Here is a 15,258-nt window from a genome sequence, read left to right on the forward strand (position 1 = left end):
GGATCAGCCTAAGTGATACAGCCTCTTTAAGGTGCATATTTAATAATGGGGTATAAATAACAACAGTGCTGTAATCTACTGCAACCAAGGTATACATTTTCACCAGCCTGGTCGTATTGGCTTAAGTAAAGAAAGCAGAAATCTGATTGGGTGCTGTGGTTACAGGACATTTCAGTTATGTATCCTGTTGTTAAATAAGCCTTTGCAAATCTTATATGCACCTATAATGTGTACTAATCATCACGGAAAGCTCCTCGATATATATTTCCATCACTGCTGATGTAAAATTGAGCACATTTTCTTCCCAATCCGTCACTCTGCATGTCAACCACTGTCACAGTGCTGGGTGATTCCTCCCTGGCACCGAGTGGCATAGCATGAAGAGCACTACTGAACTACAGTATGCCATGTGATCACCATGCTGCGCTTACATCACATCCTTGCATTACACACCCCGCTGCACCCTGCTCACTGGCTGGATGAATTCAGGCTTTGTGAATGATTGTTACTAACTGCATGCTGATAATTCAGTTTAATACGGTACTCTAATATCACTGCTTTCACCTTTTATTTTATGCACTTTGATTTTTTTTTTAAACACTGCCATCTGTAAAAAACACTTCTGTTTTAAAAACAAAAAAACAAGTTTTATACATCTTTAAGATTAATCTGGTTTAATTTTTCTTATAACTGTTCCCTTTGCAAAATTTATGCCTGGCGTGAGTAAGCGAGGACAGGTACAATGCATCCGACAGTCTGAAAAATTATCGAGAACTGGGGCAAAGATTGATGTTGAGCATTAGTAACACAGTAACACAGACTCATTGGGGGCCAGATGTATCAAGCTTCAAAAAAGTGATAAAATGGAGAGCAATAAACAGGGAGCCAATCAGCTCCTACCTGCCATGTTACAGGCTGTGTTTGAAAAATGACAGGTAGGAGGTGATAGGCTGGTTGTTTTTCACTCTCCATTTTATCACTTTTCAAGCTTAATACATCTGGCCCTATGTGAGTAAAAGAAAAAGGGGTTTCATAAACACTAGCACTCATTGCCTAGACCAGGAATCTTCAACATATATTTTGCTTTGGGACCCATCAGACAATAAAAATAATGACAGGACCCCAGCAAGTGACTGCAGAAGGATATCACATCACATGTGTAGTCAGCAGACAGCACATGCATGGCAGCATTGTGGAGGCACAAAATGATGTGTCTGACATAACAGACAATTAAACAGATTTTTCAGACTCACTTGAATCACTGACTGAGATCAGAAAAGTCATCAGCCTGATGGTCAGCAGCATGGAGTCACGAGCCCTTGCTGAGTAGGTTGGGACCCACTTTGGCATCAGGACCCACAGTTTGAGAACCGCTGGCCTAGACTGATAGTGAGATAAACAGTGTGAGGTTCCTCCAAAAGGTAACTACCAGCACTAAGGTAGGATAGATAGGCAGGGTTGGTGAAACTATTACTTTAGTTACTGCTTTCAATTTCACTCTGAAGTGTGAACTCCTCCCATTCTATACCCCTGTGGCCTTCTGGAATACAATGCTTTTAAATATTGCCTGACAAAACATAAGTTTCTGGGGTTATGATGTTTGATAGCCAAAATATATCTATCACAGTGGTATTCTTTCCAGGGTTTCAGCACTGGGACGCAGGTGTTCTCAGCAGTCATGCCCTACACACCAGGGAAGAGTCTGTTTACTGTGAAGTCTTTTAGCAGATTGTGGAATGATGGGGCCAGCTACTATATGGATCACCTCTGCTCATGGACAAGGGTTCCATAGGCATTGTTGGTCAGCATCATATCTGTCTCCTGGAACTTTTATCTGATTTACTCTTTTCCTACAGTACCAGGGCTTCCCCTGGTCCTAAAGGTCAAAGAAAGATGGCATTCGGGTGGTTATGATGGCATCGGATTGGTCAAGAGGCCACAATGGCAGAGGACTCGTGGCATCTGCCTCTAAGACACGTGGCTAGATTTACTAAGTTGCAGGTTTTTCTAATTAAAACGATCCTTTATATGGCACCACTGGGGTTCTGCCGTGTCTAACAAAGCACATAAATGAGCAAACAAGAAAACAGCAACTTACAGCGCAACATGAATAAAAGATAAGCAAATGTTATATAAACAATGCTTCATCAGAAGTCAAAATACAGAAAGTGGCAGAATATAAGGGCGGAGTGTCATAGTAGGGAGTTTGGAGTAGATGATGGTGTAAGCGCAGTGGTAGCCAACCCTAGCCCTCGAGAGCTACTAACAGTTCACATTTTCCAGACAACCAAGCTGCTGCACAGCTGCACTCATTAATCACTGACACATTTTAAAAGATCCACAGATGGAGCTAATTAGCTCACTTGTGATTCTGTGAGGAGACCTGCAAAACATGCACTGTTGGTAGCTCTTGCGGACTAGGGTTGGCTACCCCAGGTGTAAGGCAAAGCACATGAGACAAGAGTGTCCTGTATGTGAAAGCTTAGATTCTACGATGAGTCTATAACTATTGAAATGGAACATTGGGATTCTGACCTTTAATGCACAAGTTCATCACAAGCTTTACATTCATCACCTTTGTACAGAAGGTGCTCAGCATCTCAGCTTCTGAACCAGTCCTGTTGTAATGGCATTTTGGGGTGATCCAGTGATCCCAATTAGGTTGACATTGGACTGCCGCCTTTGTCCCTTTTTTGCTCACCTTGTTACATACCTGAAGCTTGTTGTAATGTTCAGTAACTGTTGTAGCAGTTTCACATCCTACATGCAAACGCACACTGCTTAGCTTCAATGGTAAACTGACCATAACTAGAATAACAAAGCTTCCTATGCAGGGGCAAATAGCTCCTTGCGTCAGGTGTCTGACTGCAGTATATGATGCTAAAGGTTTGAGTCCCGAGTATAGCATGCTCAGTGAAATGTGTTTTAAGTGCAGGTTTATGTAACTGAAGGTGCACATATCTCCTGTACATATTGGGAGCATTAGAATCCCACCGCTACCATTATAGCTTATTGCATATGTGTCTGATCTAAAACTTTTGACCTACTGCACAATCCTAATTTATTATTGTAACATGAGGCTCTATGTAAAAATATTGTGTCCTTAAATCATTAAAATGAAGGAGATATTTACTTTCCTTAAAAAGATTTGTGATTTACAAGATGGCAGTTGTTTATGCACAAACGTCTTCTAATATTCTTTTTGCTGCATGTTTAATGTTTGTCAATTGACAGCTATAGACAGAAATATGGAAAACCAAATATGATAGGGGAGATTTGCTATCATTTTGAGTCCTTTAGTTAACAGGGTGAGACCATCAGATGCATTTATGTTTTTATGCAGCAAATATACATATTTATAAAATAATAGTTTCACCTTACGATAGTAACTGGTTTACTCCACACATTATTGTGTCACCACATTCTGTTCTAGTCCATAACTGTAATACAACCATAATAACATAACATTATAGTACAGTATGTAGCAAAGCAGAATTATATATTGCAGTACAGAATAATACAGCTTGTTGCATAATGGAATGGTATGTGGTCACTGGGTAGACAGTCACTAGTCAACACCTTGAAATGGTTACCATACCCAAGGTCGACATTGACAACAGGTCAACACAAGCTTATGGTCGACATGAAAAAGTTTGACATGAGTTTTTCACGTTTTTCCCCCCAAAAAAGGTGTTTTTTTCATACTTTACTATCCAAGTGGGAATATAATAGTAGGTTGTGCCCGAAGCATGGTGAGAGCAGCAAGCTATGCGCGGAAACACGGCACATTTTTACGGTGTTCATATTGGCATATGTCGACATAGCCAAAAAACTGCAAAACTTATGTCAACCATGTCATTGTCAAACATAAGCATGTGTCGACCTTTTGTCAGTGTCGACCATTAGTGGTCAACCTAGTGACTGTCGACCTAGACATTGTCTACCATTTATACCGTAACCAATGGAACAATTATTGCATATAGTAGAGCAAAACCTTTGCACAGATAGCAGAACAGAACCTTTATAGTATATAGAAGGACACTACTATATAGAACAAAACGGTAAAAATATTGCAGAACGGAATCAAACTGGAATCAAGCAGAACCGGACCGTATATAGAAGAAGAGAAAACGATAACTTTTTTGCAGAGCAGGACATTTTTAGCCTATTGCAGAACAGGATCACATTGCAGAACAGAACATTAAAGCTTATTGCAGAACAAATTGCAAAGCAGGATCATACTGTGATTAGCGGAACATAACATTATAGCTTGTTGCAGAACAGGAGGATATATCATATAGCATAACCGGATCATATTGAACGTAGAAGAACAGAATGTACAGTAGATTATTGAAGAACGGAACGCTATAGCAAATTGCATAAAATAGCCGTGCACCTCGTAACATAAAGCAGAATAGATTTAGCATATGGATTAGGCCTTGTATTCTTGTACAAATTATGCTTCATTTGTTTTTAATTTTCCCTTTCTTTAATTAGCACAGTCTTTTTTCTAACTTGTGTGTATGCTTGATTTTTTTTTTTTTTTATCTAAACCTAACATCTTCCTGACTACATTGTTTGCAACTCATTTCTTCTTGATGCCTCCTGATGATCCTAAACCTGATGACTTGTGACCCAAGGTCCAGCAGGTACTGTGGTTGCGCCTCTAATCTAATCTCATTCTGATTCAATTCAGCAATTTCCAAATAACACACGTACTTGCAGTGAGTTTGCACTGGGCTTGATTCTGAGATGGAAGTAAAGCAACAGAGAGCAAATAACTATGCACCTGGACAAACCATTGTGCAATGCAAGGCGAGCAGCAAGTACATATCATTTTTTGCATGCAGGGTAAATACTGGCTGTGCTTTCATGTACTGTAGTCCAGAAGTACTGTACAGCTGTATTCAACACTGCAATTTAGACTTCAGTTTTAACATGCTTCTCTCAAACCAAAGGGATTTATTTAGTGAGCATTGAGTTCTAAAACCCAATTGTGTTTATGCCCAAAATTTAAATGGGCATTGCTTTTACTAGCCAAACATGGCTAGTAAAAGCTTTGCCTTTTTCAGTATTCGGTATAGACACAATAAGGTGAGATTTAATAGGATGAGAGATTCAGAAAGTGAGAGATTTGGGAAGAAATCTCCAGTTTTTTTAAAACGGCAATCATTTACACTGCAAAATCAAACTATTTTTGCAGTGTAAATGATTGCCGCTTTAAAAAAACTGGAGATTTCCTACCAAAGCTCTCACTTTCTGAATCTCTCATACTATTACATTTCACCCATAGTTTCATGCCTTTTTTTGGTACTTGTTTCCTAGCACGGCCACAATCGCGGCCATCGGGTGTAATTTTTAGTGGCCTGCGACGCGACCGACGCGATGCCCACGATTGTTCCATTGAAATGCATTGAAAACAGTGGTCTTATGCGGCCAAAAATGCTTAAATGGTCCACACGCGATGGCCGCGATTTCCCCATAGGGAACAATGTTAAATGGCTAACTTTACCCCCGATGACCGCGATTTCCCATAGGAAACCATGTTAAATGGGTCAATTTACCCAAATCATCATAGGGAACAATGGTAAATGGGCCAGAAACCCCAAAAAACACCCCTGAACATTGACATGTCCCCCCAAAAGTATTTCACACCACCCCGCGATCAACGTGAACCCGAAGCGTGGCGAGCGCAGCGGTACGCGTCCTCCGACCTTTTCATACTCCCACTATCCACGTCGGCGTGGAGTTGAGAATAGAATAGTGTGGCGAGCGCAGCGAGCCACCGAGCCCGAAGCGTGGCGAGCGCAGCGAGCCCCGCGAGGGGACGCGGATACCTTCACAGGTAAACGCGTCCCTTCGCAGGCTTCACAGGTATCCGCGTCCCCCCGAAATCGTGGTCATCGCGGGTAAATTGAGGCATTTAACATTGGTCTCTATGGGGAAATCGCGGCCATCGCGTCTGGCCCATCGCACCCGATTTTTTAGTGCATGCGATGCCCCCGATTTTACACCCGATGACCACGATCATGATCGTTGTGGCCGTGCTAGGAAACAAGTACCCTTTTTTTTGCAATGCTCCTAATCAGAACCAGGCCCAAAGAGTTTCATTATCCTGCCATGCTAATAAATATTAATCATTTTTTGTAAGGCTCCCAATATTATGCAAGCCTTAACTTCTACTACAGTTTTTATTTCTGTCCCCTCATTATGCCAGTCACTGCCAAGTAGATCCGCCGCTTTCGGCAGCTGCCTAGGGGGCTGAGGTATTGGTGGGTGGGGTGGTGGAGGGGTAGGTTTTTGGCCTCTTGGGGTTGCGTCAAAAAAATTAAGGATGCCTATGAGAAAGATGCAGGTGGACCTTCTAAGATGCCATCACCACACTTTCACTTGAGGGTCTGGAAAGTGGGTATTGGTGGCAGTGTACGGTCCGGGGGAATTTGGGGTCCTCAGATTCAAGTCTTGCCTAGGGTGGTGAGAAGCCTTATACCAGCCCTGCTGCCAAGGATGATATTTGTGATGCTCTAGTCAAAAGTTTCAAGCAAAACTAATAACTGATAAGGTCATATCCGAAAGGAACTGTAGCATCTAACTATCAACATGGCAGCGCCTACTGATCTGGATGTCCTGTTCAGTAAACCGCCCCTTGGAGACTGCTTCATATGCATGCCTCTGCGGTTCCTGCATCCTATCCATCATAAGCAGGGATGCTGTCACCTTCTTTTATTACATCTTACAGTGAGGATTACAGGATTTAAGACTCATGTAATAAATTTAATAAGATGACCTAAGGGTAAAGAAAAGGGTTATCTGCAATCATCTCTAAAACTATTAGATCACCCCAATTATTGCAACCTGATTTTGTTTTGGTTTCTGTTAGCTCCAGTGCCAGAGAAATGCTATATTATTTTTAATCTGTAAATGATTGAAATTGCAATTTAACAGCTTCTTGAAAACAATTTCTAACAGGGTTGTACTGGACAGCAGACTTTACTAATGCCACACTTGCAGTCAAGTTCTTATTAGATCAACCCTTTAAATATCTAACACATGTTGGCCTTAAGGTTCCCATACACTAGTGCGATTTGGACACTTTTCATCCAATTTCAATCCGATGTGCAGTCCCGTGCGCATCGGATTGGAGCTGGAAATTGCGAGGCCTGTACTGGGATCGCATGCAATACATTGTATGCAAAAAGACTGCATACGTTGTATCGTATGAGATCCTGCCTCCCGGAAAGCTACTGGGCGGTTCAAGAGGATTGCGTGCGACTTCTCCCCTTATGTATGGGGCCTTATGAGGAAACTTTAAAGGAGAGCGCAAATGAGACTGCAACATGTGCGCAACTTCCTTCATTTATTTGTTAAACAGGAAATCATTATTTATATGACAAAAGTTAGAAATTACTAACAGCAATACTTATTCAGTTACGCTTTTCTTCCAGCCACTGTGAAGCTATACTTACTGTGACCTGTTATATAGCTGAAAGTTGTGCTTCTAGTATAATCTGTAGGAGAGGACAGGACAGGATCAGCCAACATTCCACTTTCTCCATTTGTTCATTGAAGGGCAGATGTAAAAGAGAGGATTATCCGGGCATACACACAGGGCAATTTCAGCCCCCTTTTCTAATCGACCTGACTAGATCGCTTAGAAATGGAGCACTGATCGCTCCGTGTGTATGCCCAGCAGCGATGGCAATGCTTGGTCCCGCGGGTCGTTATCGCCCGCAGGGAAAGACAGTGCTTAAGCCCATCGCTCAGCATGAGGGCAGCAGTCACCCCGTGTGTATGGGGCTAAAGCAGGATTTTTATTTGTGTATAAATGACTCACAAAGCAGCATACAATATTTGCAGATTATGCTGTTAAAGTATTTGCATGTAATTTATAATACGTTTATAGGATTTTTGCAAAACAAGCCTCCATTCTATGACAAGTTGGGAATGTGAGCAGGTTGTGGAGCAAACTGATCTAAAGCAAGTGTGTACCCTGCACAATGCATTTTTACAAACCTTTGTTGAAGTATACCTTTGTTTCTGTAAGTATAGACATTTCTACTATAGAAACCTGCAGTACTGGGAGATAATAGGAATTATACTGGTTTATTGATTTTAATGTTCAATAGCAATGCTGCATAAATGATCAGGACACGATTTGCGTTGCTGTTGCCTTGGAACTGGTATTTGCAGTATCTAACTAACTTATCCCTTTGCAATTCAGGGTTAACAGGTATACCGGGTGACAAGGGGGATCCTGGTCTTCCAGGATTTGATACTCCTGGGGCACCAGGAGATCGTGGTAGTCCTGGATTTCCTGGAGAACGTGGATTTTCAGGTCCTCCTGGACCACCTGGATTCCAAGGCCGTGATGGAGTATCGGGCTTTAAAGGTATTCTTAGAATACTGTATATGAGTGGTTCCCAAACTTTTTTGAATCACAGCACCTGACAGTATTAGAATTATTGTCATGCCCCTCTCCGCCCCTCTCCCCCCCCCCCCCCCCCCCCCCCCCATGGCCAAAAGCTTCTTATTGAGAAATTAAGGGGAAATATTACATTTAGTAGATTGGGTTTATAATATGTCATATGTAATCATTAGGTTCAATTATGCCTATTACATTGTCTACAAATAATGGTACTGGACCTCCAATCCAATGTACCCCTGCCAGTGTCTCCAGGCACCTCAGGGTGGTACATCACACAGTTTGGGAACCACTACTGTATATGAGTATAGAAGTGTATATAAATTTCATTAACACTTTTTCCCCCCACTTTCATGATTTGTCACCGATACATAAAAAAGATGTCAGTCTTGACCCCTATACAGCCTGATATCTATGCAAATCTAAAACAAACGACTATCAGAGCACAAGCAGAGTTTAATCTGGGGAATGATAATATACAAAGTAGAATATGGAATGTATCTTATATTTTAAACAAGACCCCTGTATAGAAACTAGTGTACAAGAATGCAGCTTATATCCTAATGACTTTGCTAACATTTATTTATGTTAATAAATTATTTATGTTAATCAGTCTGGTATTATTACTGCTGAATTATAAGGAGTAATGTTACCGCTAACATTACTACTGGAGACTCCGCTAAACATAATTTCTTCTGCTGTACGTTTTATGTAGATATAGTGTGATTGTTAGTACATATATCTGAATTATAGAGAATTTGGGGAAGCGTTAATGGCTCTTTGTTTCCTCAAATTATATAATGTAGCTTTATAATAACGATAAGCTTTATAGCTCTAACAAAGAACAGACCAACTAAAATGAGCACAAAATATTCATTTATCTTTCAGGGAACAAATTATGTATACAGGTTAATAATAATGATATCTTACTGGACATTCTTTGCAACCAATACATTCCTATAATTAAATTTATTAGCTTAGCTGTGTGATGAAATACTTTTTCTGTACTATTCTGTGTGTTTTGTTTCATTCAAATATTTTCATTAGTTGCATTATTATTATTATTATTATTATTATTATTATTATTATTATTATTTTAGGTGCAAAAGGTGAAATGGGAATAATGGGACCACCAGGACCAGTTGGACCACCTGGTAATCCTGGAAACCCTGGTTTCCCTGGTCCAAAAGGTAATGCTATTTTTACCCTAGTCATAAAACAAATTAATAGTATTATTATAACTAGTATATTTTACCAATCATTATCCGTGTTACTAGTTATGCAGGGTATTCTTCCTATCCCATCGCCTATTTTCCCATCCCTTCCATGTTTTTCTCCCTATTCCATTGCATGTGAGCTATACAGATGTTCCTTTTACCACAATCAAATAGGCAATGAAATTAAGAATAGGGTGAGTGTGCCCTCTGCACAGTATTTAGCATTGGAAAGTAATTAAACATAAAAGAGAATAACATAACTCAGAGGTAACATACAGTAATAAGAGGCAACACATGTAAAACGTGAATACATCTGTTCCTCAATAAATGGAGGAAGCCGGCAGACTTGTGACCAAAGAGTGAAGAGAACCGGATATGTCTAATGTAGGTCTGTGGTTTAGATGCACACAGTAGTACATGACGTATTCTAGCCTGCTATTTATTACTCTTGTATCATGCTGTAGGTCTTGATGGATCTCCTGGACAACCCGGTTTCAATGGTAATTCTGGACCTAAAGGTGACAAGGGAGAGCGTGGCTTAATGGGGCCCCCAGGAATTGGCCCTGGTGGTATAGGCAGTAAAGGAAGCAAAGGAGAGCCTGGACAAGATGGTAACTATGGATGAAGAAGGGTAATGTCAGATGACTGTATGAATAAACCAATGACACTAAGATACAATACATTTGGGAGATAAATGCTAAATGGGGATACATATGGATGACCGGCAGTTATCATGCCGGCCGGCCGTCAGAATACCGATGCCGGCATACTGATGGAAGTAGACCTGACAGGGGTCAGGTAAGTATAATTATCCAAACCCTGCCCATTAGTGACTAATCCCATTGCCTCGCAGCCTAACCCCCTTGTCAGTGGCTAAACCCAACCCCCTCCTTGCAGCCTAATTCTAATGTTTCCCTCCTCACAGCCTAATCCTTAATTCCCCCCCCCCCCAGTAGTTCCTAAACCTAACCCCCTCCCTGTCCAAAAGCCATCAAAGAGTCACCTGCTTACCAATGTGAATGCTGGGTTTCGGTATTCCGGCATAATTACTCTGATTCTTTCTTATATTTGGCACCGTCTTCTGAATACAGTTGGGATGCCGGCGTCGGTATAGGGAATGCTGGAATCCTGACTGCCAGGATGCTGACTTTGTCCGCTAAAACAGGGTCAATTTTGAGGGTTTACCAGCGCTCACTTATTCATAAAAGTGTTTACGGTTAATAAAACAGTAGACTCATGTGGGTTACTGTGTTACCACTGTACACTTTTCTTTCCCATTAAACTAAATGGTTTTGTTTAAAATCACATGCTAATTATTTGTTATCTCTCTAGATCAGGCATGTCCAACGTTGGCCCTCCAGATGTTTTGAAACTACACATCCCAGCATGCTTTGCAATAGTTTTAGCATTCTCTAATAGTAAAACTGTGGCAAAGCATGCTGGGATGTGTAGTTTCACAACATCTGGAGGGCCAACGTTGGACATGCCTGCTCTAGATGTATACACATTTCTACAGTAGAAAAATCTATATATCACTAGGCTAGGCTTGTACTTTCCCCTCATTCACCTCCTGAAATTCCCCATATGGGTAACAATGCCACCCCAGCATTCACCTCACAAGCACACAGCCTTGGGCTAACATTTGATAATTTCTATTGAGCTTCAGATTTCTAAATAGCATTGTTGCACTCCATCCCACACAGAATACACTATCCCCGTTGCATGTGTAGGCTTTCTCTGTACACCTGCTCATTCTGTGGTGGAGAATCATGTGACACAAATTGATAGAACTTTTTCTTCATGAACAAATGAACAGAATATGGGACATAGAATAAGTGCTTTTTTGCCTTTAGTATATTGCTGCAGGATGTAATAAAGGACTGTACATTTTGGAGCATGACTTATAAGCACATGGAAAATGTTTGATATTTGGCAGTATTATATACAATGTCCTACAAGGCTTTTATTTTCTTTCTTTTTTATCTTTTAAGGTCCACCTGGGTTAAATGGAGAGAAAGGCTTCAGTGGTTTGCCTGGTTCTCCAGGAGGACCGGGACAAAATGGCCTTCCAGGATCTCCAGGACTTCCAGGTAAGGCCATCATTTGGTTTTAGTTTGTCTGGTTGTGCTTATAAGGACTATCATTTTAGCATGCACCCGTCACCTTCATGGCATTTTCTGCCCCGTTCCTGGGTGCGGCAGATTAAGAACCAGTATTGTCCCTGATGACCAAATTGCTTCAACCCACTCAACAATATGGCTGACCGCTCTGTGTAGATGACAGGCACACTGTTAGATAATCAACTCGCCAACAAAACCAATGTGTTTTTATTTTTTCTCCATTGTAACATATGGTTTAAACGATAACTCAAACTCTTACATCCACAGGACCTAAAGGAGATCCTGGCTTTCCTGGGCAGTCTGGTTCCCCTGGATCCGCTGGACAAAAAGGGAATATGGGAGAAATGGGATTTCCTGGTACGCCTAAAGCTATGTTATGTATTGTAATCTTGGGTTGTTTTCAGGGCAAGGAAACAGAAAGACTCTTGTGGGGAAAAGGGAAACATTTTTTGAGCATTGTTTTGGTCATGAAGGAGTTGGACTTTTTAATTGACCAATCAGCTCGTAAATGTCACTATTCAAGGACAGCCTGTAACATGGAAGATAGGAGTTGATTGGTTGGTAGTTTATTTCTCTCCAATACTTACACCTGCCCCTGTAACATAGTAATAAAACAACACAATTCAGCTTGTCCAATCTTATGCAAGTAGAGTTGGAACAGTGCATTATTAAGGTAAATAGGCTATTTTGGTTAGACTCCCAGCATTACTACATTTGTCTCAATGTTTCACTGCTCTGATCTGGATCTGGTGCATCCTTTGAGTGGGGTGGGGACTTTATTTTAGGCAGCTGGACAAGCTGGTATTTCCACAACTTCGGGGTCCTGTAGTAGCTGCTTGCCCTGTAATTCCTCCACTGGCATCAAGGTACCATTGGTCTAGTATGTCATTTTTGAACACGAAGGCAACTGGTTTCATGTAGCAGGATCTGATGGGCTGCTAGTGCGCTGTGCAGTAGAAACATTATGGGTATACTGTATATATATTTCTGTTATATATTATATATTTTCTGATATTTGACTGACTGCTTCTGTGTTACTACTAGTTAGATTACAGAACCACTGCTCTTCTTGTGTCATAATCTAATTTGCAATGGTTATGATCCAAAATATATTACTTGGAACCTGAAGAAATAGTTCCTAGCAATACCTTAATAACAGCACTTGCTATATCGGGTAGAGATCTATAGGGATTCTGCATGATGGAATAAATTGAGATATCCACAAAAAATGCATCGTACCCCTTTCACAAGCGGCTATAATTTCTGCACGGAACGTGCATCAGTCCAGGATGTCTGCACTGTCTATCCTGCTAGATCGCTTTAGCACCTTGCTCAGCACGGAGGCAGCATTGCGCCATGTGTACCGGGCTATAAGATCAGCAAAATATAATGTGTCTCTTAATGCAGGATTGTGCAAAGAGAAGGGCCAAGCAAAATTAAAATCATTTTTCAGAATCATTTTGAAAGCCTGTATTTGAAGCAGGATTGCAGCAACATTATGGAGCAAATCAATTATTCTAGGGGGTTATTCAGAGTTGATCGCTGTTGCACAAATTCTCAATCAGTTCGATTATCTGCAGGACTGCAGATGCTTTAGGATCATAGCACGCATGTTTGAACCAAAATTGTTACTGAAATAGGGAAAATATCTAATTGCAATGCCTTCACAATTTGACGGACAGAAAGGCGCTGTTTTGGAGTGGTAACCGTAGATTTTCAGGGAGTGTCAGAGAAAATGCAGGCGTGTCCAGGCGTTTTCGGGGAGGGCCCGTGATGTCAGCGCTGGACTCAATCAGCCGGTCTCTGTCCCAGAGACTTACTCACATTTGCCCAGACTGGGAAAATAATTAGATGGTGTGGGAATTGCGAATGGATGTGCGCAGGATAGCGTATTGTGAAATTTTCGCAAATCGCTCGCAGATTTACACAGGGCAGGTGTCCTTTGTCTGGGTGATGGCTTACTAATCACAGTCATCTGCAAATTTGCAGATGAGCGATCAGGTCTGAATAAGGCCCTTGGCATGCCAGATTGCCCATAACTTTATATGGAGCAATATTCAATTGTTTTTTCCAATGCTAGGTGCACGAATATACCGGATTTAGATATGTAAAGCAGCTAAAATGTGCGAAAAGCAGGACTTTTTTGCCCATTTCTCCCCACCACCTCAGGAAGGTGTGAGCAGAAATAATGAGCCTGTGGTATTCACACCTGATTGGAGGAGCAACAGTTGAAATGCTACATTTGACGCAGAGCACACAGAAAACAATTGAATTCCCCCCTATAAAACTGATATATGTATTTTAATGATTGTTTTTAAAAGATGATTATGACATGTGGCATCAGTAACACGTATTTGCTTCTGTAGTTAAGGAATATATATATATATATATATATATATATATATATATATATATCCCCCAATGTTGTCAGAAAGACTTGAAAAGGAGTCTTCAGTAACTGTTGTCTTAAATACCATTATACACATCACTGTCATCATAGGACCATCTGGTGACAAGGGCTCATCTGGACAACCAGGTCGACCTGGATCACCAGGACCTTCAGGATTTAGTGGGTCAAAAGGTGAAAAAGGTGAACCAGGAATATCAGGCGCTGGACAACCTGGCCTGCCCGGACAAAAGGTACACATTCATTTCATATTGTTTATATTCTGCTTTTAATAAATAATGACTGGAATGTAGTCAAATGGCCATTTAAATTGAAAGAAATATAAGGCTATATATTTTCATTGGGTATTTTACAGTAACTAACATGGCTAAAATGCTTAGACACTTCCTCAATCCTATATAATAAAAGGCTAATGCTGTCCTCACCTCTTTGATGCGAATTTGAGTGTTGTGCATGTCGGCTGCAACTAGATGGCATCCAACATAGCAATTCAAGTGTTGCTCCATACAGACATGCAGAGTTGATGGCGTTGGGATTACTGTTATGGTGCTCTATCATTTTGACGGGCTGGTAACTAATTCCATCTGTCTCTACCGATCTGCATATGCCTGGATTCCACTAGACTCTGGGACTAATAACAATACTGCAGCTGAATTTACAAAAAAATTGCATTGGAGTTTATGCTAGAACTCATTTATATAACATACTGGGGAGATGTAGTTAATATCCAGGTGGTCAGCAACGGTCAGAGTCCTGGCAGCAGTATCCCGACGCTCAAATTTCCATCAGATCCAGAAGGTGAGTATTGGGATTAGAGGTAGGGTTAGAGTTTGGCATTTGGGGGAGGGTGGGGTATGTGAATATTCCGGGCATACCACTAATATAGAATAGGTGCGCGCCAGTGGTGTCCAGGTGTGCACCACTGGCGCAGCACCTCTTTGGCCACATACAGATAGCCAAATGTAAGGCAACCTGGTTGCAAGGCCTGCCAGGCCTGATATTCATAGTCAGTATAGGAAGTCCACTCACCTATGCAGTCTGGGGGGGTTGTCTGCCCCCCGTCCTTGGCTTTACCTTTAGCAAATTTTGCTC

At 41.2% G+C, this 15,258-nt stretch overlaps 1 protein-coding gene across 1 annotated transcript in view; it reads left to right on the forward strand.

The window, feature by feature from the left end:
* Positions 1-15,258, forward strand: part of COL4A5 (collagen type IV alpha 5 chain) — a 175,710-nt gene that overhangs the window by 110,887 nt on the left and 49,565 nt on the right. Inside the window, exons 31-36 of the mRNA XM_083159363.1 lie at positions 8,222-8,389; positions 9,523-9,612; positions 10,104-10,250; positions 11,631-11,729; positions 12,027-12,116; positions 14,260-14,399. Coding sequence (XP_083015489.1) covers positions 8,222-8,389; positions 9,523-9,612; positions 10,104-10,250; positions 11,631-11,729; positions 12,027-12,116; positions 14,260-14,399 — 734 coding nt within the window. The remainder of the gene's footprint in view (positions 1-8,221; positions 8,390-9,522; positions 9,613-10,103; positions 10,251-11,630; positions 11,730-12,026; positions 12,117-14,259; positions 14,400-15,258) is intronic.

This window comes from Crinia signifera, chromosome 9 (assembly GCF_055691185.1).
Source record: "Crinia signifera chromosome 9, ASM5569118v1, whole genome shotgun sequence".
Classification (NCBI taxonomy): domain Eukaryota; kingdom Metazoa; phylum Chordata; class Amphibia; order Anura; family Myobatrachidae; genus Crinia; species Crinia signifera.